Source organism: Phallusia mammillata, chromosome 6 (genome assembly GCF_965637545.1).
Source record: "Phallusia mammillata chromosome 6, kaPhaMamm4.hap1.1, whole genome shotgun sequence".
NCBI classification, from domain to species: Eukaryota; Metazoa; Chordata; class Ascidiacea; order Phlebobranchia; family Ascidiidae; genus Phallusia; species Phallusia mammillata.
The window spans coordinates 24,428,057-24,455,943 of NC_137257.1; the positions used below are offsets into that span (position 1 = coordinate 24,428,057).

Here is a 27,887-nt window from a genome sequence, read left to right on the forward strand (position 1 = left end):
AGTTAAAGTATTTTTAAAAATAATAATTGTATCAACCGATTTGAAACTTATTTTTGCTTTAAATACCAGCTTAACTGTACTTAAACATATTTGCTGCCTGTCATATAATATGTTATTCTGACATCATGGATAGGAACCACCACCAACAAAACTTCAATTCTGTTGACAACAATAACAACAGTAACAACCAGGTATTATAGCAACAGCCAAGTTTAATTTGCAAATACCAAATATTAGGGATGTGCCAAAACTGCAAATGTTCTGTTTGGTCGAGCACCGAGCATCTCACTTTAATGCTCAGTGCTCGGCCGAGCATGCTTGGTGCACTATGACGTCACAAAAATCCCCTTTCTACGTTTTAGCTCTACAAGGTCTCTTTGGTCACCGGCGGTGTTTTGTTAAGCTGCACATGCCCATAAAGTAAGCGTTTTTCCACCATCTAATACAATGGAAAAATCATTCGTTTTTGTTCATAGACACCCCTTAGATTCTAAGTTCTAAGGCTTAGGACACCAGTTACGTATGTTAGCAGGGCATGTATATGCAAATTTAATGCTCGGATTAGTTTGTGCAACTGCTCGGCCGAGCACCGAGCATTGAAAACAGCGACGCTCGGTACCGAGGCTCGGTTCGGCCAATCCCTACCAAATTTTATAAGTTCCGTACCCACCCAAAGAACAATAACTGCCATTTGTTGACATTAATTATCATCAGATTAAGGATAATTTGTGTGTGGATGCTGTTGTTTGCCTTAAATCTACATGATGTGAAAGAAGTGATTGAAAAGCTCAATAAACATTGAAATTAATAAACGGTTTTGTGGCGTGTGTTATATGTGGTTTTTAAACAAAGTGTGACCAGCTATACCATTGACTCACTAAATGTGTGTTGCACACTAATCAACAGTGACAAGATTTCGAAGTGTACCATAATATACAGTAGTACTAAACTATTTTAAAGATCCTCTAGTGCTTTAGAAGTTAGGAATAAAATGTGGGCATGTATGACAAAGGGGTTTGAGAAACTACTGCAATAAACTATTTCAATACAGTCCTCATGACCAAATCTTATTTTGGTTTGTTTTTTTGTGGATCAGTGGGCTGCACATATGATTTTGAGGCCTAGCGATGTAGCTAAAACATTAAAAAAACACTTTAACTAAAGCTTTTTTAATGCATCAAGCCAATAAATGATAAGCTGCAGACAATGCACACTGTTTTGGGTCTCATCAGTGCAGCTGGTGACAAGAGATCAGTTGTACTGGCTATCCAATGGCACTCCAGTTTGTTGGAAGTAACAGAGTAAAAACTCATGCCTCCCCTAGCCCATGCGACACCACAACACCACAAAGGAAACTGGCTCACAATGGCCAAGCAACTGCTTGGGAACCAAAGTGAAGTCAGCTCAGTGTAGAGTTTCAATGTAAACGCATTAAGTCAATAACTTTGGTTCCCAAGCTTACATAGAAAAGTTACATATAAACTGCAAATATACACGAAAGTTGCCATTCTAGTTGTTCATTCTATTATTGATATAAAAACAATAAATATTGAATATGTTTTTTTACTGCCAGGATGCTGCAGCAAGTGGTTTTAACATTTTTGAATCAACACCAAGTTCTGTTGGGACACCATATGATTCGCAAAACTATTCATCTTCTTATTCTCCTCGCGTAACCTCTTTCACTCCAACGATTCCTCTTCCAAACTTTGTAAATCCTGTGTCCCAGATTCATGACAAATGTCCTCATCAAGGTTATGGATCTTCATTTCAATGGGATAGCAGTGTTAACCAAAATCGTGCCTTTTTTACCCAACCAACATTCCCAGCAGGTGGGCAATTGACTTAATAAACTAGCTCATTTTTTTAACACAGCACCCATTACCATGTTATTTTGTCGCTTTGGATTGAAAAATATGTAATAAGAAGAGCTTGTTATAAACATACTGCACCTAGAAAAATTACCTTTTGTTTGCATTTATTAGACTCTACTCCATTTTTCTACCACCAACCAAACTTAAGAGGGTCTTCATCTTTTTGGTTTAATCCTTTTATCAATCCTGGTTACCAGCAGAGTGAGTTTGTTTGCTTGATAACATAATTTTTACTTAAAATCGACCGCAATGTGGTTTAGGATATTTATCGTTCGGTTGGTTTAAGGTTAAGTACCAATAAATCCAGGAACTTATCATAAAATTGATTATTCGAAATAAACTTTTTTCAAGCAAATAATAGACTTGAAATTATGGTCCAGATAAAATTAATGAAGAATATGAGATCAATTGGTATGCAAATAACCAGACTGTATCCATTGAACTGTAATCTTCATTTGCTAGAATTCACTATTATTTATTGCTTTGGAGCAGACCATGGCATTTTACCGCCTGCAGGCCACATCTCTAGTGGCTGTCTCTTATTGGCCCAAATTTACTTACATGGGGTCAAGTAAATTGAAACATTAACCTGGAATTAGCCTTATTTATGCTGTACATGAAATAAAATAGTATTGCTTTTATTTTAAAAAAACTGTCATTGATGTTTATATTATTACATAATTATGTATATACGTAGGCAAACAGCTACATGTGATGCTGGTCAAAGTCTACATAAAAAATGTTGTCCAACCCATTGTTGTGCATTAAAGCCCATGTAGCCATTTGTGTCTAAAATAATACAGCGGGTATAGGAAAAAAACATACATGGTCAGTTTTACAAACTGGAGAGCTTAAATGTGAATTTGATTTGCCAAACGGAAAACAAATACTGAAATATTAGGATTTTGTGTGTTAATTGGATCATAACAATAATCGTAACAATCCAGAAATAAAAGTTTTAAAAAATCGGGCTAACCATTTTTTTACCTTTTTATTTCACCAAGTGACCTCTGCAGCAAGGCCTACTCCATTTAACTCTGCTCCAACTACTATGCCCATCACTTTAACAACTTCTGGGCCTGATCCAACTTATGCAGCTTTGACTTCAGCAAGTGGCTGCCAAACCTCTTACAGACCTCATAGACCATCTGCATTGCAAAGTTATCCAGAGGCTCAGGCTTATTTTCAGAGTGGCCAATTAGCTTACCCATCTCAAAACCCTAATCAACCTGGGTTTTCTGTAAGTACAACTTATTAAATTATGTAAAGTCCTTTTTTAAAGGGAGCTCATTTTATAACACATTCTTTTTTATTTATATACTTTTCTTGCACTATTGCACTTTTCTGTTTAGAACCTTTTCAGAATTGGCTTAAAATGTTTTGCAAATAAACTGCCTAATTAGTTAGTTGTGTGGTAAAAAACCTGTGTGTACTGAGCTCTTTTTTTTCTTTTTCTAGAATTGTCAAGGTTTGGGTCAAGGGCAAACAGGTAAAAGTGTATGTTATAAGTAGGGTTGGCAAGCCAGTTAATTGACCGGTCAAATACTATTTTTAATTTTTAAAATCAATGTGGTAAATTTTCTTGGAATTGCTTTTTGGTTGTTGGAAAGGGTAAATTATTTCTATTAACCCTCAAGTAGAACAGTTTAGGGCAGTGGTTCTTAACCTTTTTGGTGTGGTTTCCCACTAAAGTCAACCGCCAACTTCGAATTTCCCCCCTGTTTTTTGAAATTGTGTTTTGTGCCCTTACGTTAACAAACCCCAAAGGTATACTGCAATCTTATTTAGTTTAAATAGTGCTCCTGTGAGAGATTAAAGTTTTTGGAATATTGAAGTAGTCATTTATTGCATCATATTCAACAAAGGAAAGACTTTTATTTGCACACAATAGCAAAGTCATTGATACTTTTAGTCTTGTTTGTGATGTAACAAACGGCCTTTGGATTTGTATGTGTATTGTAAGCCTTGCTGAAATCAATCTTACATATTGTTGCGGAAAAATGTTAGGAAAGTAACTTTCAACGATTAATTCAAAGTCAGGTTCGACAGTCGGGCCCGAGTTTGGTTACCTGACTCACATAATTTCCCTCTAAACACATTTAATTTCCCACTAGTGGGAAATTTCCCACCGGTTAAGAACCACTGGTTTAGGGCATACTCTTGTAGTAATAAGTGCTTTTAAAGCCATTATAGATGTGTTTTGTTCATTTGAAAAAAATGCCCAAACAATTAGTGGATACTTTTTATTTGAAATTAAGATCTGATTCACGTTATGGCAAACTTTGCAAAGTTTACAATGCAATTAAAAAACATGGATCACTTCTAGCACCGTTCTATCTTAATACAAATCGAGTGTGATATGTATCAGGGGAAGTTAGTTCAGTAGTATATACTTCAGTAGTATATATACATTTTTGCAAATGTTGCACATTTTTACTGACAGATAAAAAATCTAAGTAATTTAAAGCATCTGTGTAAACTTGTAGGTCTACAGTCATTTTTTTCTATAGTTGATCCAAAAATTGTTTGTAACTATATATTTAGCTTATAATTGCCCTGAATAGATTTTTGTTAGTAAGTTACAGGTCAGTACTTATTAAGATGAAGTACGTACATATCAAGCCTTTGTATATTCCTTTTTTGTCATGAATGGAGATGTGACAACAGCGCAACAGTATAAATTACGACTTTAAGCAAGATAAGCGAGTTTTGCAGTTAAATCTTAGTCAAAATTAGACTTTAATCTGATGTATATAGAATATTATGAGAATTCTGTTCACAAATGTGATTACTGAATGAAAATTACAGACACACAGATGGGGCCATTGATGTAATGAAGCATGCAATGCAGTCGAAAAAGTCTGTAATATAATACAAACTGGACATTCCCTATTTCACAAACAAATTTACATGAGTTGAAACCTTCATTTTCGTTACTTACGGTTTAGGAGAAGAATTAACTTTCAAGTTTTAACTAAAATTGCAATTTAATAATGTGTATAGTATTTGACCGATATTTGACCTATTTGTCAAGTATTTCACTGGTCAATAGACAAGAATTTATTTGATCGGTCAAATGCCCAACCCTAGATATAAGTAACTTTTCGTAAAGTATGTTTTAAGTAACACACAACTTACAATTTTGTTTTTGTTGATGTTGTACTTAAAACAATAGCAAAATATCGGTGGTTGAAATAAATGTCCTAATGTTTGCAATGCAGGACCTGCCCAGGCCAACTTTGATGGAAACACAATTTCAAATTCTTCAATATACATAGCTGCGGGAAATTGTAGTAAGCTTTTCTGCATTTCGAATTTTTATTAAATATGAAATTTTCACATTTTAAGTTTTTTTGTTCAAGCAATACTGGTGCTGCAACTTTAACGTTATAAGGATGGTTATAGTTATGTGTCCACTTCCCTGAAGACAGTTGTTAGCTATTGATCCAAATTTGATCCTCCTAAAGTTTGACCGCAAAAGACCCAGTGATTCACCCACAGGCCCCCAAAACGTAAAATTTGTAAAACAGCTGTACATGCTAAAGTACATAATCTATGAGTTTTATGCTTTGTTTGTTGGTGCAATGTAAGGTATTTCAAAGCAATTTGTTGTTTTAACAGAATTTACCTATTTTCACCTTTTAAACCCACAATTTTTGTTTGTGTCTAATGTTGGTTTGTTGTACATGTTTGGTCAAGATACAGTGCTTCAAATTTATTTAAATTTACACAGAAGTTAGTTGTTTATTTAAGTTGATCCTCCCAAAGTTAGACCCCGAATGACTAAACAGTTCACCCACACCCAAAACATAAAATTTAAGTGTCTGTCCTGACTAAAGTACGTAATCTAGGAGTTTCAAGCTTTGGATTCACCCATTTTTACCCCCTTTAACCCCGAAATAATCGGTTTTAGTTTTTCCAGTCCTTTTGGTCAGAAATGCAAGCCCGTTATATGTGCTAAAATGATAAAGAATAAGATTGCAGTAGGACACTCATTTAGTCAGGCTTCCAGGTATGGAAAGCCTGCAAAAGTTGTGGAATGTAAATTTGTATTTTTAAGGCCTGGAAAAGTTTTAAGAAAGCTAATGTTTGCAAAGAAAAAGTATGGAATTTGGCGCCTGTTTTACCCTGAAAATGCCAGATGTCCGAATTGGATGAAATTTGGACATCTTAAAGAGTGTGCTACTGATAGTTGTTGTTTGTGATGTTTAATCCTGTCCCCCCACATTTACCCCACTAGCCCCCCAAAATTGGTCAATATTTTAAACAATGTCAGAATTGAGTGAAATTTAGATAGCTTGTAGAGTGTGCCATTTATAGGTGTAGAATGATGAGTTTCACCCTTTTGTCCCAACATTTCCCCCACAAGCCCCCCAAAATGGTTTTACATGAAATTGAATTTACTGCTTCAGTTCCGGTACGGGGCCAACACCAAACAAAATATTGAAAATTGTAATTTGCAGTTCAGGTTTAATAGAATAAACCACTCAAACCAGTTCAGAAGTTCAGGTTTAGTTCCGGTTTACCTCCGTGCTTATGCAATGGTGTCAATGCACAATTCAACGGCCTTCATGAATACAACCTTTCTTGTAAATAAATTAAATGATAGTGTACTTTGACCACAGTCATGTTAAAATTTCTTAAGATATTAAAGTTTAAACAAGTTTTACTTCTGTAGATAATTACACACCTGGCAACCAGACATTGATTCAACCCAGTGAATCTTGTGCCGGTAATTTTCTTTGCATTTTACATGTTTTTGGAAAATATACACGTAGGCAACTATACAGTGTTTTTTAACATTGTCTTTATACCTTCCTTGCCCTTTGCATTCAGTTATTAACATGATGTATTTTGTTGTTTAATTTGCTCTTAAAACTGCACAAATAAGAGAAGTTAAAATAGTAAAAAATAAATGCTGTTGTTATTGGAGGACTGGTTTGTTTTGTCATAAACTAAGTTGCATGTTAAATAAACTAGACATCAGGCAAATCATTGAATCATGTGCATGTGATCAAGGCTCTTATTTCATACAGATGTCTTTATTTGTTTTCTGTTATTTTATATTTTTTGTTCCTTCATTCACTGTAAGTATTTCTTTTCAGATATTTCAGAAAACCTTCAAAGGGATTTGAAAGAGGCAGCCACAAAAGAATGCACTTCCAAAGGCTTGGTGCCCTTGATAAATCAAAACATTGAAGTATGCAAATTAGATTTAACTAAGAATCTGAGCAGAAACATTTCCAAACCTCCAAAGAAAAAAAGAAAAACTGCAAACGCACATTATGATGAATATGATGGACATTATAACAGAAGGCAGGATTATGAAAAAATTGATTTGACACACAATAGCGAAATATTAGTTGAGAATCTGTTTGAGAAGGCAGCAGAATCAAATTATCCATGGCTTAAGAATAGTGTTGCGGTAATAGGTCAGCCTGGAATAGGAAAAACAACACTTTGTAAAGTTATTACTGAAAAAGCTTTGTCTGGTAATACAGAAGGTCTCAAAAACATTGACTTGTTTTTCTATATTCCTGTTAAAAAAATTGGCTTTGAAACTAATCTGTCACTCAAAGAATTTCTTTTGAAACATGCTTTACCCACTACAACATGCAATGAAGTACCTAAAAAAGATAAATTATTTAACACACAAATTTTAAATAGTGAGAATGTCTTCATTGCATTTGATGGTTTAGATGAAGCTTCAACAAAATGGAACCATAATTACATCCGGGGGTTAGACTGGGAAAAGGAAAACAATCCTTTGCAATATTTGCTTGGTCTTTTGAATGGTGAATTATTACCTAATGCAAAAAAGCTTTTTACATCTCGACAAAAACACTTTTTTGACATGGATGAAAGTTGTAGGAAGATGCTAGTTGCGGAAGTTTTGGGTCTCAGCACAGATTCACAGGAAAAATTGTGTCGTAGCATTTGTACTGATAAACAGGATGATGTGTGGAATATTATAAAGAGCAACCCTAACCTATCTTACTCATGTTATGTTCCAGCTAAATGTATATTTATTGCGTTTGCTATTTGGAAAAGTTTAGGTGAGAATGGTAGTGGACAGTTTCACTCCATCACTCATGTTTTTGCAAATGGATTCAAGTTTTACTTTAAAAGTAAACTAGTGAGAGGCCGAAAAGAGCAGAAAGAAAACCAAAAGTACTTGAATAAAATAGCAAAGTTGGCATGGAATGGCTTTTTACACAAAAGACTTGTTTTTGAAAATGAACACTTAATAGAAGCAGGAATTGATCCAAGGCATGACAATGATATACTTAATGCATTTGTAACTGATGAAAACTGGAACATGACAATTCTTGATGGTGACAAAAAGAAAACTTTTTCTCATTTAACCTGGCAGGAATATTTTGCTGCTTGTTACCTTGTTTATTTTATAACTGAGTATGACTTCTGCAAACTGGTGCCTAAGTTTAAAAGCAACAGATGGGAGGTTGTTGCCAAGTTTGTTTTTGGTCTTTGCAACTCAGAAGTTAGTGAAGTAGCCCAATGCTGTTTTTCAGACACAATAAGCTTTGTCGATGACAAAAAGAAAACTCTGCTGGCGTTTGCTTGTAGTCAAATGCAGAAGGCTGGGGCAGGTGGAAAAAAGCTTTTACAAATATGCTCCTGGTTGCAAGAAATTAATGATAAAGATTTTTACACTGAAGTTGGACCACTTGCTCCAAAATCCATCACTTTAACTGGCAGCATACTTTTGACTGACATTTCCAGCATTGAAAAAATGTGTCAGAAGTCCACACAAACACATGACATTAGAATCTCTAAAAGTTGCACATTTCCTTATGGTAGCTTTAGGCTTTTACTAGATAAACTGGATGGGAACAAAATACAGGTTTGAAAGCTTTATAAAATGGTACATGTTTACTGAGTTTTTTATTATTTGTGCTGTATTAATTTAGGACTTTGTTATCACCAACAACATGTCTGTTCAAATGATAAAAGACCTTAGCAAAACAACACCAAAAATTGATGGCCAACTTACCATTGCATGTCATGCTGATCCCATTGCACTTGAAAGGTTGAGCAAACATTACCAACCAGCACAAAAGGTATGCTGCACAAGTTTGTGTTGATTGAGCGTTACGGTTGCACCATACTGATTAAATCTGGTTAACAGGTTTATCACATACTCCATTTAAAAGCTTGGGTAATGTAAAGCGCACTTTGTAATGTTTATTGAATTACTTATTAATACAACCCCTTTGCTAAAATGCTAAGATTATGAGTCCATTGTTTGTGTGTGTTTCCTTTTTCTTTAGCAGAGTTTGCCCATGCAAACTTCACCTGATTGATGAATATATGTTCTGTTTTGCCTTTTAGCCCTATCAATTATCTCACTTGCCTCCTAAACTGGGTAAAATAGTAAACCAATGACCGAATTGCATGAAATTTAGACAGTTTGAAGAATATGCCATTGTGAGTTGTCCCTTGTTGTGTTAAACCATGTAGCATTTGAATTTCAAAAAAAGTAAACAAAGTTAGAATTAAATGAACTTTGAATATGTGCTTTACATTGAATAATTATTTGAGCGGAATATTGATCGCTATGATGGGGTTTTTCGCATGATTGTCAGAAAATGTATTGTTTACAACTTTCTGTGTGTGGGTATAGTCTGCCTGCAGATAGAAGCTTCAAAATAATTTCACTGATATAAAAATAAGTATGGGGGAACATTTAACTAAATAGGGGTATGTGCAATGGTAATATGTAATGAGTCAACATCTAGTTAGATGTTTATTTTCAAGCAATGTAATGAGTTCAATAAAGTTAATATTTTATTTATCTCTTAGAAAAATGTTCTTTTTACATTGTTCTTGTTTAACTTAGCAATAATATAGTTCCAAGTTTTAAAAGTTTTTTGTTTAGGTGGCGCTTTTACACTGTACCTGTATCTTCGGCATGGACAACATTTCAAACTTTTGCATAGATCACATTGCTGCATTGTCACTGGTAGATTGTAAACTATCAACTGTATTTCTTACAAAGCTTGCAGCTTCAATTTCACAACTTCAGCAACCAGTATGTCCCCTAATTTTTATTGTTGCAATATCTATTTGTGTAATGTATATCTCCCTTATACTTACTAAAATGTGCAACTTTTGACTATTGTTTCCAATTGAATGTATATTTGAATGCTATTGCACAGATATGTATTCATTTTGTTTTAAATTGTACTTGTAAATAATAGAACCAATTTAAAGTGACTTTAGTAAATAAAACATTTTTTTTATTAAGATGAAATCACTGGATATCGATGGACATCCAATACCCAGATCAGTTTTGAAACAACTGATGAGCCATGATGTTGTTGAGAAATTGGATGAGTTGTATGTGACACAGTATAAAATATCAGAAGATGGAATTCATGCTTTTGGCAAAGTTGATTTATATGCAAACATTAACAAGGTGAAAATGTATTCATATGTAATAAAAAAATTAGCCATCAATGAAAATTAAGTCATTTTTTTAATAATATGTTTTTAATTTTTGCGCTAACTTACGTTTATGTTAATAGCAACATGTTGCCACAATCTTCAGGTACTGTACTTAACCTATCATTTACAAAAGTGTTTTTAGGATGTGTTGCAGAATCAAACATGGTTAGAAGAGATGTACACTAAAGCAGCGTTCATGGTAAGATTGGTAGTTCCTAAAAATGCTAAATCCTCATCATTTTGTGAACAATTTAGTCTTTAAGATTATTTTGTTTTTTGTGTCTTTTTTATTTTATTTGTCTGTTAGTGAGTAACATATTTTCATATGTTTCACATGTACAATGTTTACTACTTTACCTAAAAAACGTTTATTTTTTTAAGATTGAATCTATTCCAAACAACATTTGTTTTAAATGTAATGGTGAAGCTTATGCTTTTTCATGTGTCATGCACTTATTTCCTCCAACGCTGGAACTGACTTTGAATATTGTTTATGATTTTGCATTACAAGAAGTTGTCAAGTCAATACAAAAAAAGGTATTCAGTTCAAAACTTTCAGTTTTTTTGTGTTGAAAAAGTCTGATTTGCAAATATTTATGATGTATGAGCCTAAATGTATGGATAAGCCATGCAAAGTCAGACTCAATGCGTGCAACTGAGCAACCCCTACACTGATGCTCAATACATGCCAAAAAGTGTTTTTAACCTTAAATATTAGTACAAATGAAGGTTACATTGTCCTGCAAAAAATATTTCTTCCTATGCCTTTAGCATACAAACATATCCAAAGTTAGAACACAGTGTAGTAGAAAAAAAATCCTGCTGAAATATAACATTTGATTTATACAAGCCACATACCCAGCAGACTCTAATGTATTGACAGGTATAATATCTCAGACTGAAATATTACCATTCATAATGTGACAATGGTTACTGTAAGGATTGTTACCATAGTGTAACATTTTTAGTTAGCCTTTCAGTCTGATGTTTGTGCAATACAAGGCAAGTTTTTATTTGTTTCATTGCATGTGGACACATAAGAGGTTCCCTGTAAAATCATTCATAAAAACCATGAAAGCCTATGCATTTTTTTCAAACAACATTCAGACCAATACATTTAAGTGTCACCAAAGTTTTCAAAAGTGCCAAAAGGGTTGGTTGAATCAAATTACCGTATAGGTCACACTATTAGTTTTGTATTAAAAAAGTGTAATTTAGAGTTGACTCGCACTTAAGTCGCACTGAAAATCTAGGGATTTAAAAGGCCCTTTCCCTAACCTTTTTGCTCAAATAACTGGTGCAATTGGTTTAGCATTGAACTGCATTGCATTGAAGCCGCAAAACTATGTTTTCTGCGTGTGCGCTCATGAAACTGTCTCGCATTGGTATGTGCGTGCACGAGCGCATGCACCCGTATTCGATAGCACATTTCCACTACAATTCGCGTCTATAACGCGCACCCTTAATTTTTTATTGAAAATTAGTATAAAATTTTGCGCGTTATACTCAAATAAATACGTTATATCTGCCCAATCAGCCGACCGGAAAATACGGTACTTGCAATAGCCAAAAACCTTTAATTTTGTTCCTACTTGGTGGCGATTTGCACTTATGTCGAGCGGATAGGCCGCACCTATATATTTTTTTAAATATAAGGAAAAAAGTTGCAACCTATCCGCGAGTATATACTGTAATCATTGAGATATTTGTATTTTAGATCAAAAGTCTTACCATTGGCCCATGTTTTTATGACGAATTTTCAGAAGGAACAGAAAAACTGTTGCTTCAACATGCCAAAAACATACAAGATAAACTGATAATTTATGATTTAATATCATCTGACTTTAAAACCAAGTTTGAACAACTTCCGGATCCAGTAAGTGAAGCATATTTTGTTGTTTACTGTTTCATATGAGGTCAAAATTTTGCAATAAAGATTTTCAAAAAATGATAATTAATATAATTACATGCAAACTTTTTGTTGTTGAATATTCAGAAGCCCAAGCTGATCCTTGAACGAACAAGATACCCTTGAAAATTCATAGAACCACTTTAACACAGTTCATTATGAACATTACTGCTGATTAGCAGCATCAGGTTTGTATGAAAAGACGTTGGTAAATTTAACTAACTAAGTTTTAAGTTAATGTTGGGTAAGTTAAAGTAATGTTGTTAATGTTGATTTGACAGAAGCCAGATTTTATCAGACACACAATAACAACATCTTTATCTGAATTTTCACAGCCTCAAATATGTGTTTGATAGACCTTCAGACACTACTGCAGAAGTCCCAAGCGAGTGATTCAATGGTTTGCAATTGTCGCGGTTTAATGTAGAGCAGGAGAGAGCAGGTCATGTGCTTTACCCCCTATATGAGTTTTTGCGCCGCAATGCCTTTAGGCATTTTTAGTTTTGGTGCAAGTATCTTGTTGCTTTAACGAGTGATACTGTAGTTTCGTATGTTTCGCAAAGCGTTTTGATCAACATAATGGTTAAAGGTAAACTGTACGTCTCTAATAACCTCGATTCGTTAAGTGGTCATTTAACGGTCGCCGAACAACCAAGGGGTCACTACAGGTCAAATAATTATAGGTAACTTTTGACTAAAACATTTAGGAACGATTCGTTATACCTTCGTCGTGGCTTCTTAATTTAACATGAGATGGACCAAATTCGGTTTTATTTAACTGAGGTAAAGCGTTGTTGTTGAACATGAAGGATGAACTGCGGTTACCGTAAACCACCGTGTCAAATGTCGTTAAACACCATCGTCATTCTGTCAGTTTTTAAATTTGGCTTTTGATTTGTCCTTCAGAATCTAAAAATGACCGAAATCAAAAAAATTTTTTGTACGTTACCTATTAGCATAATCACATGTGTGTTTGCAAAATAATCATGTTAGTAGGTCAAATGGTGTATAAAGGAAATCGTTAAATAAGAAATAAAACTTGTAAAAATATACATAAAAAAGCCACTTTTTCAGTTTAATATTTTAAGTTATATCGATCTGGGCATTCTTTAACGACAGTTCCCGCATTGACCTCAAGTTTGTAATCTACCAGATGGCCCACAATGCAACAGTTGCAGTTTATTATCATGTGTTATTGTGCCAATCTGTTATTCTCATGGCTTTGTGGGTTGCTTGTTGATGGCGAATCTTTTGTAACATCTGACACTGTCACCTCTGTTTAAAGGTTGCATATACTTACTAGCTGAAAAGTTGCTGTGAAATTTATGCAGTTTTGTTACTTTTCTTTTTTCTTTAAGATTTTTGTGACTTTATTGTCTCTATAGTTGTGCATTTATATGTTTGCTGTATAAAATTCTCTACTTCACATTACAACAATGTAACTTATACGAACGCTTTTTTGACTGCTTCGTTTTCACGCAATACTATTGTCTCTGTAATTATGCATTAATATGTTTGCTGCATAAAATTCTCCACAAATATTTTAAACTGTTTATGTTCTATGCAATATTGCACTGTTTTTTTAGTATTTATTATTCCTGCATTTATGTAGCTTGTTATCACTAATTCTTTTTTGCTGCCTTAAGTGCACTTTGTGATAGCTGCAAAAGTTTTTGGTCAAAAAATAAACTATTTTTTTAATAAAGCCACAACATCTGACAGTTTTAGCGGTTTCTTGCTATCGGTGTTTGATTTCTATCTAAAGGTAATAATATGTCAATTTTTCTAAAAAGTATAGATGTGTAGTTTTTGTCTTTATTAACGCACTATCGCCATCCTTGCAAACTCACTTGCTAAGCTTTTTGTTGTGATTGTGATTGATTAACTTTTTCTAAAAAATACTAGGCTACAGTCGACAATAAAGTCTGCAGTTAAAAGGAGTTTGCGTTAAACTGTAATCATCAGTATTCACAAACAGTTCCCTATCAAGCCCCATTTTCACGTAGAAAATCTCCCATTTTGCGTATTAAGGAATATGGCCGTTTTGGTATTAGCGCAATTACCCTGTTACAAGGTTGCGTTGCAAAAATGTTGTATGTTGGAAAGGTCTTAAGACCAGCAACGGCAAGGTTAAAGTAGGAAAATGCGCAGTCTGACTCCAGTAAGTGTAAACTATTAACAGTTAACTGACTAAAAACAACAAGAACGTAAACAAAGGTTTTATTAAAAAGATATGTAAGCGATGATAAACCCACAAAAACGACTTAACCATATAAAAGTCTGCTTGCACTGGCGCGTGGTCTGAGTCCTTTGGTTTAGCAAACGCCAATATATACCAAAGTGACAAAGCGTTATTGTACATCAGGCAAAGATAGTGTCGCTCCGAAATAAAGGAAACAATTACTAAACAAGAAAAGTCTCAGCGAGAAACAGTTTCACGATTGTGTAAGTGCTAGGGCGTGTGTTTTTTTTGAAAAAAAACACATCTAAGGCTCTACCCTTTAAATGAGAGATTGCCTTAAGCGTATAATGTGCCACTAACACAAAGACACACGAAAATATGAAATACACTTTCCTACAGAAGCTGCCCTCGCTCAAAATTATTTCCGAATTGTTCGTTAAAAGTCTACGTTTTACATATTCTTTTTATTCCATTCCGTTTGTAACTCCATCCAAATATATCGTCTATAGCAGAAGTTGGCAAGCTTTTTTGCACTGCGCACTGGTTTTGAAACTGAAACTTTTCTCGCGGACCGTTCTTTACAAAACAGCAAATTTTAAGCAGTAAAAGTCATTAGAAGATTAATGAAATGAGAACATTGAGCTTGTTTTGTCGCAACGAGGCGCTACTACCTAGGGAATTTTTAAACACAATTCACTTCCAGTCCATTTACAGTTTCGTCGTTATCACAGAAGTATGCATCGGTAGTGCGTCGGAAATGACAGCAAGAGCCGCTTACAATTAGTTTTCCATATTACTGCAAAAAGATGAAGTTGTACTGACTATTCGGTTTGCCGAATTTATTCGGCCGGATTGGCCAATTTTACAAAGATTCGGATTCGGTTAAATAATTTGTTGCGATTCGACTGAAACTGAGTATTTTATGGACACAAGTTTTAAGCGTAAAACGTGTATTTTCTGCTTCATGAGTACTACACAACCTTTTAAACGAAGTTAAAACTAATATCGCGTCAATAATCGTTTATTTAAAACATTATCGTTTTGTAAAACTCCTTACTGAAACACAAACCAAACGACCACAACCACAAATCAACATAAAGCAGAAGTTGCCCACCTCATCAACATCAGCGGCTGTAGGAATAACAAACAAAATACCTGATGTCTAAAATTTACACGGCCCGGCAACGAACTCCCCCCCCCCCCCCCCCCCCCGCCATTGGGCCCGGCCCGGTGGTTGCCGACCACTAATCTTATATTGATTGAGGCGTAAATTACCTAGTTCTATCCATTCGTGAATGTTCATTAAAAGCAAATTCACCAGCGTCTGACTTTTGAAATTTTCGGATGGACATCTTGCAAAATGTTTCGCGTCTGTTAAAATTTAGAGGGCTTATGTATGGTGAAAATAAAATACCACATTGACCACATATCAAAATAGTAAGCCGTTCAATTTGCATTGTCAACCGTTTAGAAGAATTTGTGGGTACAAAGGTGTAGTAAATGGCCTTCGTTATGACGTAATCGCTACAAATTAACTTGTTACATCAAATATAGGTAACGGGCCAAACGAGAAATATGTTAGATGCTATACATGACGAAGGGCTACAAAACAATTTACACTCTAGGACCAAACTTAGCACGTCAGCATACAAATAACGAGGAGCTGTCGTACCCTAAAATGTAAGAACTTTTAATTTTGTCAGCGCGGAGCGCTACATGCCGGTTTGAAGTATCTGACGGTAATTACGGGAAAGTTGTCTGGAAGTTTTTATAAAAGCTGTGTGTTTTAAAATATGTTTGAATCTTTCGTAGTTTCGTTTTTTTGACTTTTTACTTATTTCATCAACAAACCTTCAACTTTACTGAAACATTACACTGAAATATTATGGTAATTCTGCATGCTCGTTTATAGATACTTATGATGCCGGTAAAGTGAATAAAAGTATATCTCAATATTCCAGAGGTATTTGATGTATAATTTTATTTGAACTTAAATATACTATTCAAAAATCTACAATTTGATTTACCAATGTAAAAAAGCTAGCTTGCCGAAAACAAAGTAATTTTGTAATTACGTTGTAGGCATATCGAATAACTTAGATACGTTCGTACTGCACAGACATGTGGTTAATATTAGGTATTCGATGCACTTGCGCTACCTGCACTATGTATGATTGTTGTGTAAAAAATAAACAAAGGCCAAATTAGGAATGCATACATAAAAATTCCTTTACCCTACTTTAATCATTCATAAAATTTTACAAAAATCACCATTAGGCGATAATCTATCAGTTTAGGGCAGTGGTTCCCAAACTGTGGGCCACCAAGACCTTTTCAATGGGCCACAGAGCCATTTGAACAGATTCTACTGTTTCGTTTTACTGTAGATATTACGAGCTTTGTTTTGAAAAACGTAATTTTTGCAAAGAATTGTGAATCTTGTAGCCCACTGCCAGGAGCATGTATCTCATTAAAAATAATTTGCTAGAAAATTTTGCCTGTTTTTGAGTCATTTTTTTGTTTGTGCCCAAATTTACAGCACGTGGTGGGCCACGAATTGCTATTCAATAAACATTTGGGCCACAGACCGAAAAAGTTTGGGAACCCCTGGTTTAGGGCGAAATTGATTAAAGCGTTTCGTTTAATAAAATGTAAAAACGTTTTTCAAATCACCCCATACTTTACCCTATCGTAACAGAAATTTGAACAATTATATTCTTTGACCCAAACTGAGAAGGAACATACCGGTTTAGCTTGCTGACTGCAAAAAGCAAAGATATTAGCAGTTTGGCAGCAACAAGAATTGTAACGAGTAAAAACTATTCACTAACCACCTTACACAAAACATTGTTTTTTTAATTTTAAACAAAAAGTTTTATATTTTTCACAATTAAAGAACACATCAACCATAAGCTTATAGGAGTGAAGGTGAATGGAACAGAACGCTAAGATTTTTTTAAGCGTAAGTTCTGTGGGTAAAACGAGACGGCAAAATTAGCCCGAGAGCTCGATGTAAACAACATATTTGCGGCTGCGGCAAACTGAGCTAACACACAAACATGGAATGGCGACCCAAGGTACCGAGGTTCACATTTACTACATGGATGATATATCATGCAGTTCAAACAACCGCGTAAAACAGGTCAGGTACACACTTGTATGTGTTTCAAATTTTGAGTAACTTTGCACATCGAATTCTGCAGTAAAGCTTTTTTGTTGTTAGAAGTCCGAAATTTATAATTTAATTTGGTTTTTGATTTTTGCGAGAATATGCCGGCCGCTTTGGGTAACTTGACTTCGGTTTAGTTTAATCACAGCGACCCAGACAAATTGCCTTCTGTTTTAATCGGGAAAGTCGTGAAAGTCCGCTCTGTTTATCATTTTGTTTCCGTGGGTGCGTTTTGCTGGGCTTGGATGATGCGTCGTGAATTGGAATTTAAAGCGGGCAAAATTAAACTGATTTTTCGATTTCGATTTTTCGTTGTGGCTGCTGGAAGTTTGGAGTTGACAAAAAAAGTTCGAAAAGATTGGATGATTTGTAAATACGACAAATTTTCTTCTGTTCAGAAATTGTGTGTCGGCATGTTGCTATGATGCGGATGAATGCAATTTTCGACCAGTTAGTGACATGAACAACATTGTGCGCTGTGCGACCAAAATTGTACCAGCTAAAAGGGTTTTTCAAGTCAGCACGTGTGCTCCTGGTTATCGGTGTGGAAGAATAGAAGATGGGAGCCAAAAAGGTTGGTCCTTAACTTAAACTAAACAACTAAATATGAGTTAAACAATTGAAAGATGATACTGTTGATGATGATTTGGAAAAGTTAAATTGAAACGAGAAACAAACATTTGTTTGTGAGTTGTCTGAAATGCGATTAAAAGACGTTTGCTTTTAAACCAAAATTTCTGTTTTGAAATAGAAGTTTCTTGTCAGACAGCGGCTGCCTGTAATGCTGGACTTTGTGGAAACAGAACGTAAGTTATTTTCAAGTTTTAATTGGCCACAAACTTACAGTAGCGAATATAACTAATTAAACATAAACTTATAAGAGCGAATAATAATTGCAAGTTTTTCAAATTTCCAAAATTAAATTTGATAAAATATATTTTTAGTGTAAGATATCTATAATGAGTAACATTCACATGTTTTTTACAGTAACTGTGTGGCTGCCTGTTGCCAAAACGACAAATGTAACTTCATGAGTGTGGCTGAACTCAATGTGAGGAGAACCACAACACCGGATACTACAACAGTAGCTATAACTTCAGCAACAACCATCTCCACCACTACAGCAACAACACTTACAGCCACTACAGCAACAACACTTGCAACCACTACACCAACAATAACAATCACTGCAAAAACAAATACAACGACTACAGCAACAACAATACCTTCTACCAATTCAACAGAAACAACACCTGTAACCGCTACAGCAACAACAACACCTACAGCAGCACCAACAACACCTGTATCAACAACAGCTGGAGCTGAACACGCTGCACAAATTAATATGTTGGTGATGAAGGGTCTTGTGGTTCTCGGTTGCTTCATAATTTAACTATAAACATTTTTGGTTGGTGTTTTTGTCATAAATATAATGCACATACATTTAAAATTGGGACGGAGAAAAGATTCGTTTGAATTGCAACAATAATTGTAAAAATCGACTGACGAATATACGTGAGCTACCTGATTCATTCCATTAAAAACATAACTCCCGGAAAGCAAGTGTGTATAGAATACATATTAGTGCAGACGTTTGTTAGTGCAACTAAGCTTAAAACAAACATTCACATTTACTACATGGATGATATATCATGCAGTTCAAACAACCGCGTTGTCCCCTAAAAATGTTGACGTACAAGTATTTCTCTACAAGGTGGTTAAGTGCAAACTGTATTAGCGTAGTCGTGTGTTCTCGAATGTCACCGAAAATGAAGACGCACATGAGGTTTCAGATTTTAACACATCTTCATCGAGTAAAGTTTAAAAACGGTTTATGAAGCAAAACAGGCCAGGTACCCATATGCATGTGTTTCAAATTCTCAGTAGCTTGACACATCGAAATCTGCGGTCGTTAGAAGTCCGAAATTTTAAATTAATTTGTTTTTTTATTTTCAGCGAGAATATGCCGGCCGCTTTGGGTAACTTGACTTCGGTTTAGTTTATTCAAAGGGATCCAGACAAATTGCCTTCTGTATTTAATCGGGAAAGTCGTGAAAGTCCGCTCTATTTATCATTTTGTTTCCGCATGTGCGTTTTGCGAGGCTTCGATGATGCGATGTATCTTGTAATTTGCCGCGGGGAAAATAAAACTGCTTTGAGTTGCAGCCTAAATACCAACAACTTTAATGTCGCCAGGTTTTTGCACAAGAATGTCTGTTGTTGAGTTTTCGCAGTTGACTTGGGCAAGCTCGCTTGTCTAAGGTTCATGCATTTGTTTGGCTTGTTGCTGTAACTTGTTTAATGGCTGCTGGAAGTTTGACGCAGAGTAAAGTTGATGCAATACAGACAGTGTGAAAGATCGAAGAAAACACGCTTGAGTTTCTAATACTACTATCGCAGGGTGGCCTTCAACAGTGTTTTTAAAATGTTTAGGGGTTTTAGTAAAGTTTTAAGCAACAGCAATGAACCAAATACTTGCTGTAGTCTTTCCAATTGCTTTGAGGTTGTTGGAAGCGCAACTAGTTAACGGTTTGAGTTGTGCTCAGGGAACATATCCACCTGGATTAGACCCCGCTGAATGTCCTGTCTCTGCTACTTATTGTGGATTGACATACACAACTTTTGACAATGGTTCTGAGATGTCTGCCGCATCGTGCGAGGATGACGTCGTTGCATGCGATCAACTTTGTGCAGGAGCCCCGTAAGTATCAATTTCCATTAATAGGACTGAAGGTTCAGTATGTGAAAGAAAACAAAACATTGTTTCACTTCAGCGTGACATGTTTCCAATGTATTAAAGTATAAAAGAACGCTTCATATTTGTTGCATGCTTACAATGTCATGCACTGTTGAATAATGACGTTTTCCTATTCGTAGCAGAATTATTAACTAGAAGATATGTTTAGGAATTGTTGGTCAACGTGCTGCAACGAATCGCCGAACTGCAACTTCGACGGTGTATATGGATTAGCTGCTGAAGTGACTTGTATGACAGGAACAACAACAAATGGAACCCTTACCGAAACGAAAACATGTGATGAGTATGAATTTTGCGCAAGGAGAGAAACCACCATTGATGGAGGTAAGGAAAGTTGGCAAGTTAAAACATGAAAATCCGCAATCGATTTTAACCAACATATGGACCAATTCTCTATTCGTTTCTCAATTAATACTCCAGTCAAGGTTTTGAACACTGAGGCTCGACACAAGACAACGTTGTTAAATAACTCCCATTGTAACGCAGTTTTGTTTGCAGTCACAACAACAACCGGCATGTGTTCGACGCTCAAAACTTGCAATATACTCTGCCAAAATTTTACGTGAGTACATTTCGAGATTTTAAAATGTTTTTGTCTGTGGTCTGCAAAGGTTTTTGAGCTTTTACGAAAGCAAAAACAGTTCAAAAAGATTGGATGGTTTGTTACATAAGATCACAAATTTTCTTCTGTTCAGAAATTGTGTATCGGCATGTTGCCATGATGCGGATGAGTGCAACGTTCGACTAGTTAGCGACATAAACAACATTGTACGCTGTGTGACCAAACTCAGACCAGATGGAAGTGTTTTTCAATTCAGCACTTGCGCTCCGGGCTATCAGTGTGGAAGAATAGAAGATGGGAACCAAAACGGTTGGTCTTTACCTTAAACCGCAAAATATGAATTAAACCACTAAAGGTAAAATTGTTGATGGTGGTTTGTAAAAGTTGAATTGAAACGAGAAGCAAAGATTTGTTGCGATTTGCGATTGAAAGTCGTTTGCTTTAAAACCAAAACTTTTTTCTGTTTCAGCAACCGAAGTTTCGTGTCAGACAACGGCTGCCTGTGATGCTGGACTTTGTGGAAACAGAATGTAAGTTAGTTTTAGGTTTAGACTGTCCAGGAACTTACAGTAGCGACCTGAAGATAATTAATTAAACATAAACTTAAGATAGCGACCAATAATTGCAAGTTTTTCAAATTTCCAAAGACAGATTTTATAAAAATATTTTTTTAGTTTAAAGATATCTATAATGAGTAAAATAAAAGTGTTTTTCACAGTAACTGTGTGGCTGCCTGTTGCCAAAACGACAATTGTAACTTCTTGAGTGTGGCTAAACTCAATGCAAGGGGGAGCACAGTACCGGATACTACAACAGTAACAACAACACCGACAACCACTACAGCAACAACTCCTACAACCACTACCGCAACAGCAACTACAACCACTACAGCAACAGCAACAATAACTACAACCCCGTCAAAAACACCTACAACCACTACAGCAACAACTACACCTACAACAACAACACCTACAGCAACAACAACATCTGGTGCTAAACACGCAGCACAAATTAATATTTTGATGACTTGTCTTGTGGTTCTCGATTGGTTCGTGATTTAACTAATGACATTCTTAGCCGGTGTTTTTGTTATAATTAAACTGCGCATACATTTGTAACTCGAACGGATAAAAGATTCGTTTAATTTGCAACAATAATCGCAAATATTTAACTTCCTTAAAGACGTTTTATCGAATTACATATATTCATTGAAAACATAACTGCCAGAGAGATTGTGCATATAAAATACATATTAGCGCAGCTGTTTCAACAATGGCTGTTGTCATCATTAGTGCAGGTTGTAAACTAAATTGGAAATAAATTCTCACATTCACTGCTTGGATGATGTATTTTGTAATTCAGACAACCATGTTCCCCATGAAAATTAGCAATCGCAGCGACCAGAACAAATTGCCTTCTGTCTTGTTTTTTTTTTCCTGGGAAATCATCAAATTCCGATCTGTTTTTCATTTCGATTTTGGCGTATTTTGATAAAAGTTTGTCTTTGAGAAAGTACACACGTGTGTGTGCTGTGTAAAATGGCTTGTACACTATTGGCGCGTTAAGCAAAGCTTCGATGGTGAGTCTTGGTAATTTGCCGCAAGGAAAATAAAAGTGCTTTGCAGCCTTAATGTTAATAACTTTAACATCGCCGGATTATTGCCCAAAAATGGCTGTCGTAGATTTTTTCGTCGAGTTAGGCAAGCTTACTTGTCTATGGTTTCTACCTTTTTCGCTACGAGTCTATGTTTTTGTGAAATTAATTTGTTTGGTTCGTTGCTGTAACTTGTTTAATAGCTTCTGGAAGTTTGGCGTTTAGTAAACTTAATGTAGCATAGGCAAGGTTGAAATAACGAATAAAACACGTTTGCATTTATAATACTACTATTCCAGTGTTTTCTTTTTACTCAGTTTCAACAGTGTTTTTAAAATGTTTAGGAACTATAATTTTAGGCTACAGCAAATGAACCAAATACCAGCAATTAACAAAAGTATTACAAAGAAGACACAGAATAGAAACCGTTAAACCTGTATTGAATCTCCAAACTAAAACCAAACCAACTATTAATTATGATTAAGGCAAGCGCCAACGCTAGAGCCCAAACAGTAACGGCATTTTTCTATCTAGGCTATAATTATCAAACATATAAACTGTTTTGTTTTTCCTTTAGTCTATATGAGTCGCTAGGGTTCGCGCGGGAATTCGCTTGTCGCTTTCCCGCAGAATGACCAATCGCTTACCCGAACGGCTAAATACTCGCGTGTTTCGGTCTCTTCCTATTTCTGGTTATATGTTTATTTTATTTTTTAACTTGGTTTATGCATTTATCTCAAGTTGCTGCAGTTAACCGAGCACTATGTACATACACCTTTGTTGACCTGCGTCGAATTTTTTTTTATTGGGGGGGGGAATATACTGCTTTGAGCTGCAGCCTAAATACGAATAATTTTAACGTCGCCGGGTTATTGCACAAAAATGTTTGGTGTACATTTTTCGTTGTGGAGTTCGGCAAGCTCGCTTGTCTATGGTTCTTACTTTTTCCGCTGTGAGTATATGTTTTTGTGAAATTAATTTGTTTGGTTCGTTGCTGTAACTTGTTTAATGGCACCTGGAAGTTTTGAGTTGAGTAAAGTTAATATAGGCAGGGTTGAATGAACGAATCAAACACTCTTGCGTTTCTAATACTACTATTTCAAGGTGGCTTTATTCAGCTCAACAGCGTTTTTATGATGTTTAGGAGTTTTAATAAAGTTTTAAGCGGCGGCAATGAACCAAATACTTGCTGTAGTCTTGTTGGTTGCTGTCATGTTGTTGGAACCTCAACTAGTCAATAGTTTGACTTGTGCTCTGGGATCGAATCCACCTGGATTCAACTACGCTGAATATCCTGCCTCTGCTACTTAATGTGGATTGACAGAAAAAAACTTTTGACAATGGTTCTAAGATATCTGTTGCATCGTACGAGGATGACGTCGTCGTATGCGTTCAACTTTGTGCAGGAGTCCCGTAGTATCAATTTGCAAAAGTTAAACTGCGGGTTAAGTAAGTAAGATAAAACAAAAAACGTTCACTGCGGAGTGACATGTTTTCAATGTGTCAAACTGAAAAGAAGAAACAAAGTTAAAGAAAGTTGATTTTGAAAGCTTTATTGCAATGGTTCCCAACCGGGGTGCCGCGGCACCCTGGGATGCTAATTGTAATGCTCGGGGGTGCCGCGAGATATTGATATTGCAATACTGCGACCCATTCTTTATTTTAACTTTAACCCCTTAAAAGGTTTCGCGTCTCGCAGTTATTCCCATTCTGGAGAGTCGCTTCGTGGGGAAGTCGCTGGCGGTAAGTAGATACTCCGCAGGAAGCCTTTGGATTCTTTCCCAGGAAAAAAAACATAGTGAAAGAGATTTTGACTCGTTGCGTTTCTTTCCATAAAACGTTTGAATAGCATAACGATGGTAATTTTAAGCTTATGCACAAGCAAAAATGCCCCTCGACACGTTCTGCGTAAAAATTTAAAATGAATATCCTTGCGTTGGAAAGAAAGCTACTGTGCTTGTGTTGCAGTTTTCCTCGTCATACCTATGTGGGAGTGGATTTTCTGTATTAACGAACATAAAAACTGAAAAACGAGAACGACTACTTATAGTCGAGGAAGAAATGCGGGTGGCTTTATCGAATGTGCCTTCACATATTAATGGACTTTGTGCAAGAAGCCAAGGCCAAATTTCACACTGAGTTTTGATCAAATACATTTAGTTACGCGCGCTGTACTGTACAACTCATTTTGTGTTGTTTTATACAGTTATTTGAAATACAGAAACCTCATAAAATTGATCTAGTTTTGCAAGGGTGTCGCAAACTGTTTATCTCTTTGTTAGGGTGCCGCAAGGTCAGAAAATGTTGGGAACCACTGCTTTATTGTATTTACTTCAGCGGCTTTCGGTTGATTAAAATGCTCACTGGTGCTTCACTTAAATGGCAGTTGTGCAATTGCATTTAAATGTTGAACAAAGCGGGTTTAGGGTTAAACAATAATGAAAAACTAGTCATTGAGTTTGTGAGGGTTTTTTCTAAAAATCCAAATCAACCGAACAAGCGTGAAGAAATAAATAAAACAGATTGTTGAGAAAACAATAGCTAAACGAGCTATATAAGAAGCATTAGTTGCATTTGGCCTGAGGGCTCAAAACAAAAAAAACGGATTAATCGCAACTTTGCTCAAATGTCAAAAACGTTGTGCACTGTGGGCTCAGGCATCGACGGATAAGAATCGTACCAAGGTCTGTTTAAAAAGCAACCATGGCAAGATATACCATCTTGATTTACTGGATAGACGTAAGAATAGCAATGATCTTCACGTTTGGCAACGATTAAATCAAACCATAACCCTTTATATTTGTAGCATGCTTATAATGTCATGCACTGCTGAATAATGACGTCTTCCTATTCGTAGCAGGATTATTAACAGGAAATTATATATTAAGGGACTGTTGGTCTGCATGCTGCAACGATGAACCAAACTGCAACTACAAGACTATTGATGTATTAGTTTATGAGGTCACTTGTATGACAGGAACAACAACAAATGGAACCCTTACCGAAACGAAAACATGTGATGAATATGAATTTTGCGCAAGGAGAGAAACCATCATTGATGGAGGTGAGGAAAGTTGGCAAGTTAAAACATGGAAGTCGGCATTCGATTATAAACCAACAGATGGACATAGTATAGCTCAATAATACTCAAGTCAAAGTATTTAACACTTAATTAACTCTTGCTGCAACGTTGTTGTGTTTGCAGTCACAAAAACAACCGGCATGTGTTTGACATACGAAACTTGCAATATGCTCTGCAACAATTTCACCTGAGTAAATTTCGTGACTTTTTATAGTAGATACCTATAATGAGTGAAATAAACGTGTTTTTTACAGTAACTGTGTGGCTGCTTGTTGCCAAAACGACGAATGTATCTTTCTGAGTGTGGCTGAACTCAAAGTAAGGAGCTCCACACCGGATACTACACTAGCAACTATAACTTCAGCAACAACCACCTCCACTACAGCAACAACACTTACAACCACTACAGCAACAACACTTACAACCACTACAGCAACAACACCTACAACCGCTACAACAACAATAAGTACAACCGCAACACCAACACTTATAATCACAACAGCAAAACCTACAACCATAATGGCAAAAACAACACCTACAAACACTGCGACAACAAAAACAATCACCATAGAAGCAACAACTACAGCAACAAAACTTACAACCACTACAGCAACAAAACCTACAACCGCTGCAGCAACAACAACTACGCAACAAAAATTACAAGCTAAACAACACCTACAAACACAACAGCAACAACAACACATAAATCCACTTTACCAACTACAACAACAACAACCACTAAAGCAGCAGCAACACCTACAACCACTACAGCAGCAATATTTACAACCACTAAACGACTACAACTCCTACAAACACTAGAGCAACTGCAACAACAACAACAACAACAATTACTACATCAATTGCAACACCTACAACAGCAACAATACCTCAATCATCAGAGCAACTGTCAACCACATCTCGTGCTGAACATGCAACACAAATTGATATGTTGGTAATGATGTGTCTTGTTGTTCTCGTTTGGTTCATGAATTAACTAAAGATGTTCTTGTTTTTTTGAAACACAACTCCCAGAGACCTTGTGAATATGGAATATATTTACTGCAATGTTTTCCCAATCGGTGTTGTCATCATCAGTGCAGTATGCAAACTAAGATGACGTATCGTGTAAATCAAACAACCGTGTTCTTCGTGAAAATGCTGACTTGCACGTGATGGCAAACAGTTGTGCTACACATCAGGATAGTTGTGTTTCATTATTAGTTTTGTTCTGTGCGGTCCCTCGGCCACCGTATCCAACCTGCCATGAATTACTGACTTTTTGTCTTCCGTGGGAAAAAACGATTAACCGAAACTGAATATTCTGTACAATTCGGTGCAAAATTAAACACATTTTCACCGGATAAAGTTTGACGACGGTTTGTGTTTGTTAATTTTGTTTTAGAGGAAATCGGGTCAGGTAATAATTTGTTTGTGTTTAGAATTCCTACACAGGGAAAACTGGAGAAGTAACTAGTGGTTGTGATTGGATAATGTCAACTCATGCAACATTTTTACCAAGAGCAACTATTTATATAGATCTGCTGACTGACATACAAGAATGCTCGGATGCTGAGAAGGATTCTATTGTAGATTTTCTACCTAGAGTGTTTGATGTCAGCGGAACCTCTATCACCATTAGTGCAGCTTGCACCTTGGGTGGCATCCTGAGATTAAAACAACCCCTCAAGTGTCTGAATCTTATCAACTGCAACCTCAACCTAGAGTCGCTGAAACCGATTCAATCATTCCTGGACCTCACAATTGGGGTATATCTTCAACATTTATGGGTCCCTGAAGGGGTTTCTTTTTTGGCCTTATTTTATTTATCCAACACTGGTTTGTCCACACGTTTAGCAACAAAGAAGGCTGAAAGATATGTTTTTTAAATTTACAAGCATGTTTCTCAGTCATCCTAGAGACTAAATTCTCAAGGATTTGATTTTTTTCCCATTTCTTTTTTACTGTCTTTGTAAAAGTATGACAATATCCTGTAATTAACTACCTTTTATCACAAAATCTTTAGATTTTGATGAAACTTTTACAGATGGTGGATATGGACATGTAGATGTGACATCATCTAGTTGTGTGACTCGATAGCCCCAGCCGTTACCCTGCTGGTCCCCAAAGACTAAAACGTTTTTTATAATGCCACGCATCACAACGGAAAGTTTTAGTGGTTAACCCGTGCGATAAAGGCAACAGAACATATGTTACTTGTGTTTACAACATAGAAGCGTTAACGACTGCTGGTCACCTCTAGTGGGCAAAATTTTAAACAGTGGCCGATT

The 27,887-nt window shown here is 35.8% G+C and overlaps 2 protein-coding genes across 3 annotated transcripts; both read left to right on the forward strand.

The window, feature by feature from the left end:
- The first annotated feature begins 73 nt into the window (after nucleotides 1-73).
- Nucleotides 74-14,299, forward strand: LOC145233507 (uncharacterized). 2 transcript variants are annotated; one of them, XM_080098244.1, is made up of 16 exons: nucleotides 74-191; nucleotides 1,574-1,832; nucleotides 1,986-2,075; nucleotides 2,879-3,114; nucleotides 3,333-3,363; nucleotides 5,096-5,167; nucleotides 6,553-6,606; nucleotides 6,980-8,739; nucleotides 8,807-8,956; nucleotides 9,775-9,927; nucleotides 10,144-10,314; nucleotides 10,486-10,542; nucleotides 10,725-10,880; nucleotides 12,061-12,219; nucleotides 12,340-12,440; nucleotides 12,588-14,299. In XM_080098244.1, the coding sequence occupies exons 1-15, from the start codon at nucleotides 126-128 to the stop codon at nucleotides 12,376-12,378; spliced, it is 3,453 nt and encodes a 1,150-aa protein (XP_079954370.1). In that variant the 5' UTR covers nucleotides 74-125; the 3' UTR covers nucleotides 12,379-12,440; nucleotides 12,588-14,299. The 2 variants fall into 2 exon arrangements, with proteins under 2 accessions (XP_079954370.1, XP_079954371.1); XM_080098245.1 differs by having other exon boundaries at nucleotides 12,609-14,299.
- Nucleotides 14,300-19,744: 5,445 nt separating this feature from the next.
- LOC145233141 (uncharacterized) lies at nucleotides 19,745-22,302 on the forward strand. The gene is made up of 6 exons (XM_080097800.1): nucleotides 19,745-20,304; nucleotides 20,510-20,685; nucleotides 20,860-20,923; nucleotides 21,057-21,232; nucleotides 21,393-21,453; nucleotides 21,642-22,302. Exons 1-6 carry the CDS (start codon nucleotides 20,066-20,068, stop codon nucleotides 21,982-21,984), a joined length of 1,059 nt encoding a protein of 352 aa, XP_079953926.1. The 5' UTR covers nucleotides 19,745-20,065; the 3' UTR covers nucleotides 21,985-22,302.
- The last annotated feature ends 5,585 nt before the right edge of the window (nucleotides 22,303-27,887 follow it).

Excerpts from the sequence above, each read along its gene's own strand:
- LOC145233507 (XM_080098244.1), top strand. The coding sequence starts at position 126 with ATGGATAGGAACCACCACCAACAAAACTTCAATTCTGTTGACAACAAT. Across the intron at positions 5,168-6,552 it reads CATAGCTGCGGGAAATTGTA|ATAATTACACACCTGGCAAC; the intron begins GTAAGCTTTTCT and ends TTACTTCTGTAG. Across the intron at positions 12,220-12,339 it reads TTGAACAACTTCCGGATCCA|AAGCCCAAGCTGATCCTTGA; the intron begins GTAAGTGAAGCA and ends TTGAATATTCAG.
- LOC145233141 (XM_080097800.1), top strand. The coding sequence starts at position 20,066 with ATGAACCAAATACTTGCTGTAGTCTTTCCAATTGCTTTGAGGTTGTTG. Across the intron at positions 20,305-20,509 it reads CAACTTTGTGCAGGAGCCCC|GAATTGTTGGTCAACGTGCT; the intron begins GTAAGTATCAAT and ends AGATATGTTTAG. Across the intron at positions 21,233-21,392 it reads AGAAGATGGGAACCAAAACG|CAACCGAAGTTTCGTGTCAG; the intron begins GTTGGTCTTTAC and ends TTTCTGTTTCAG.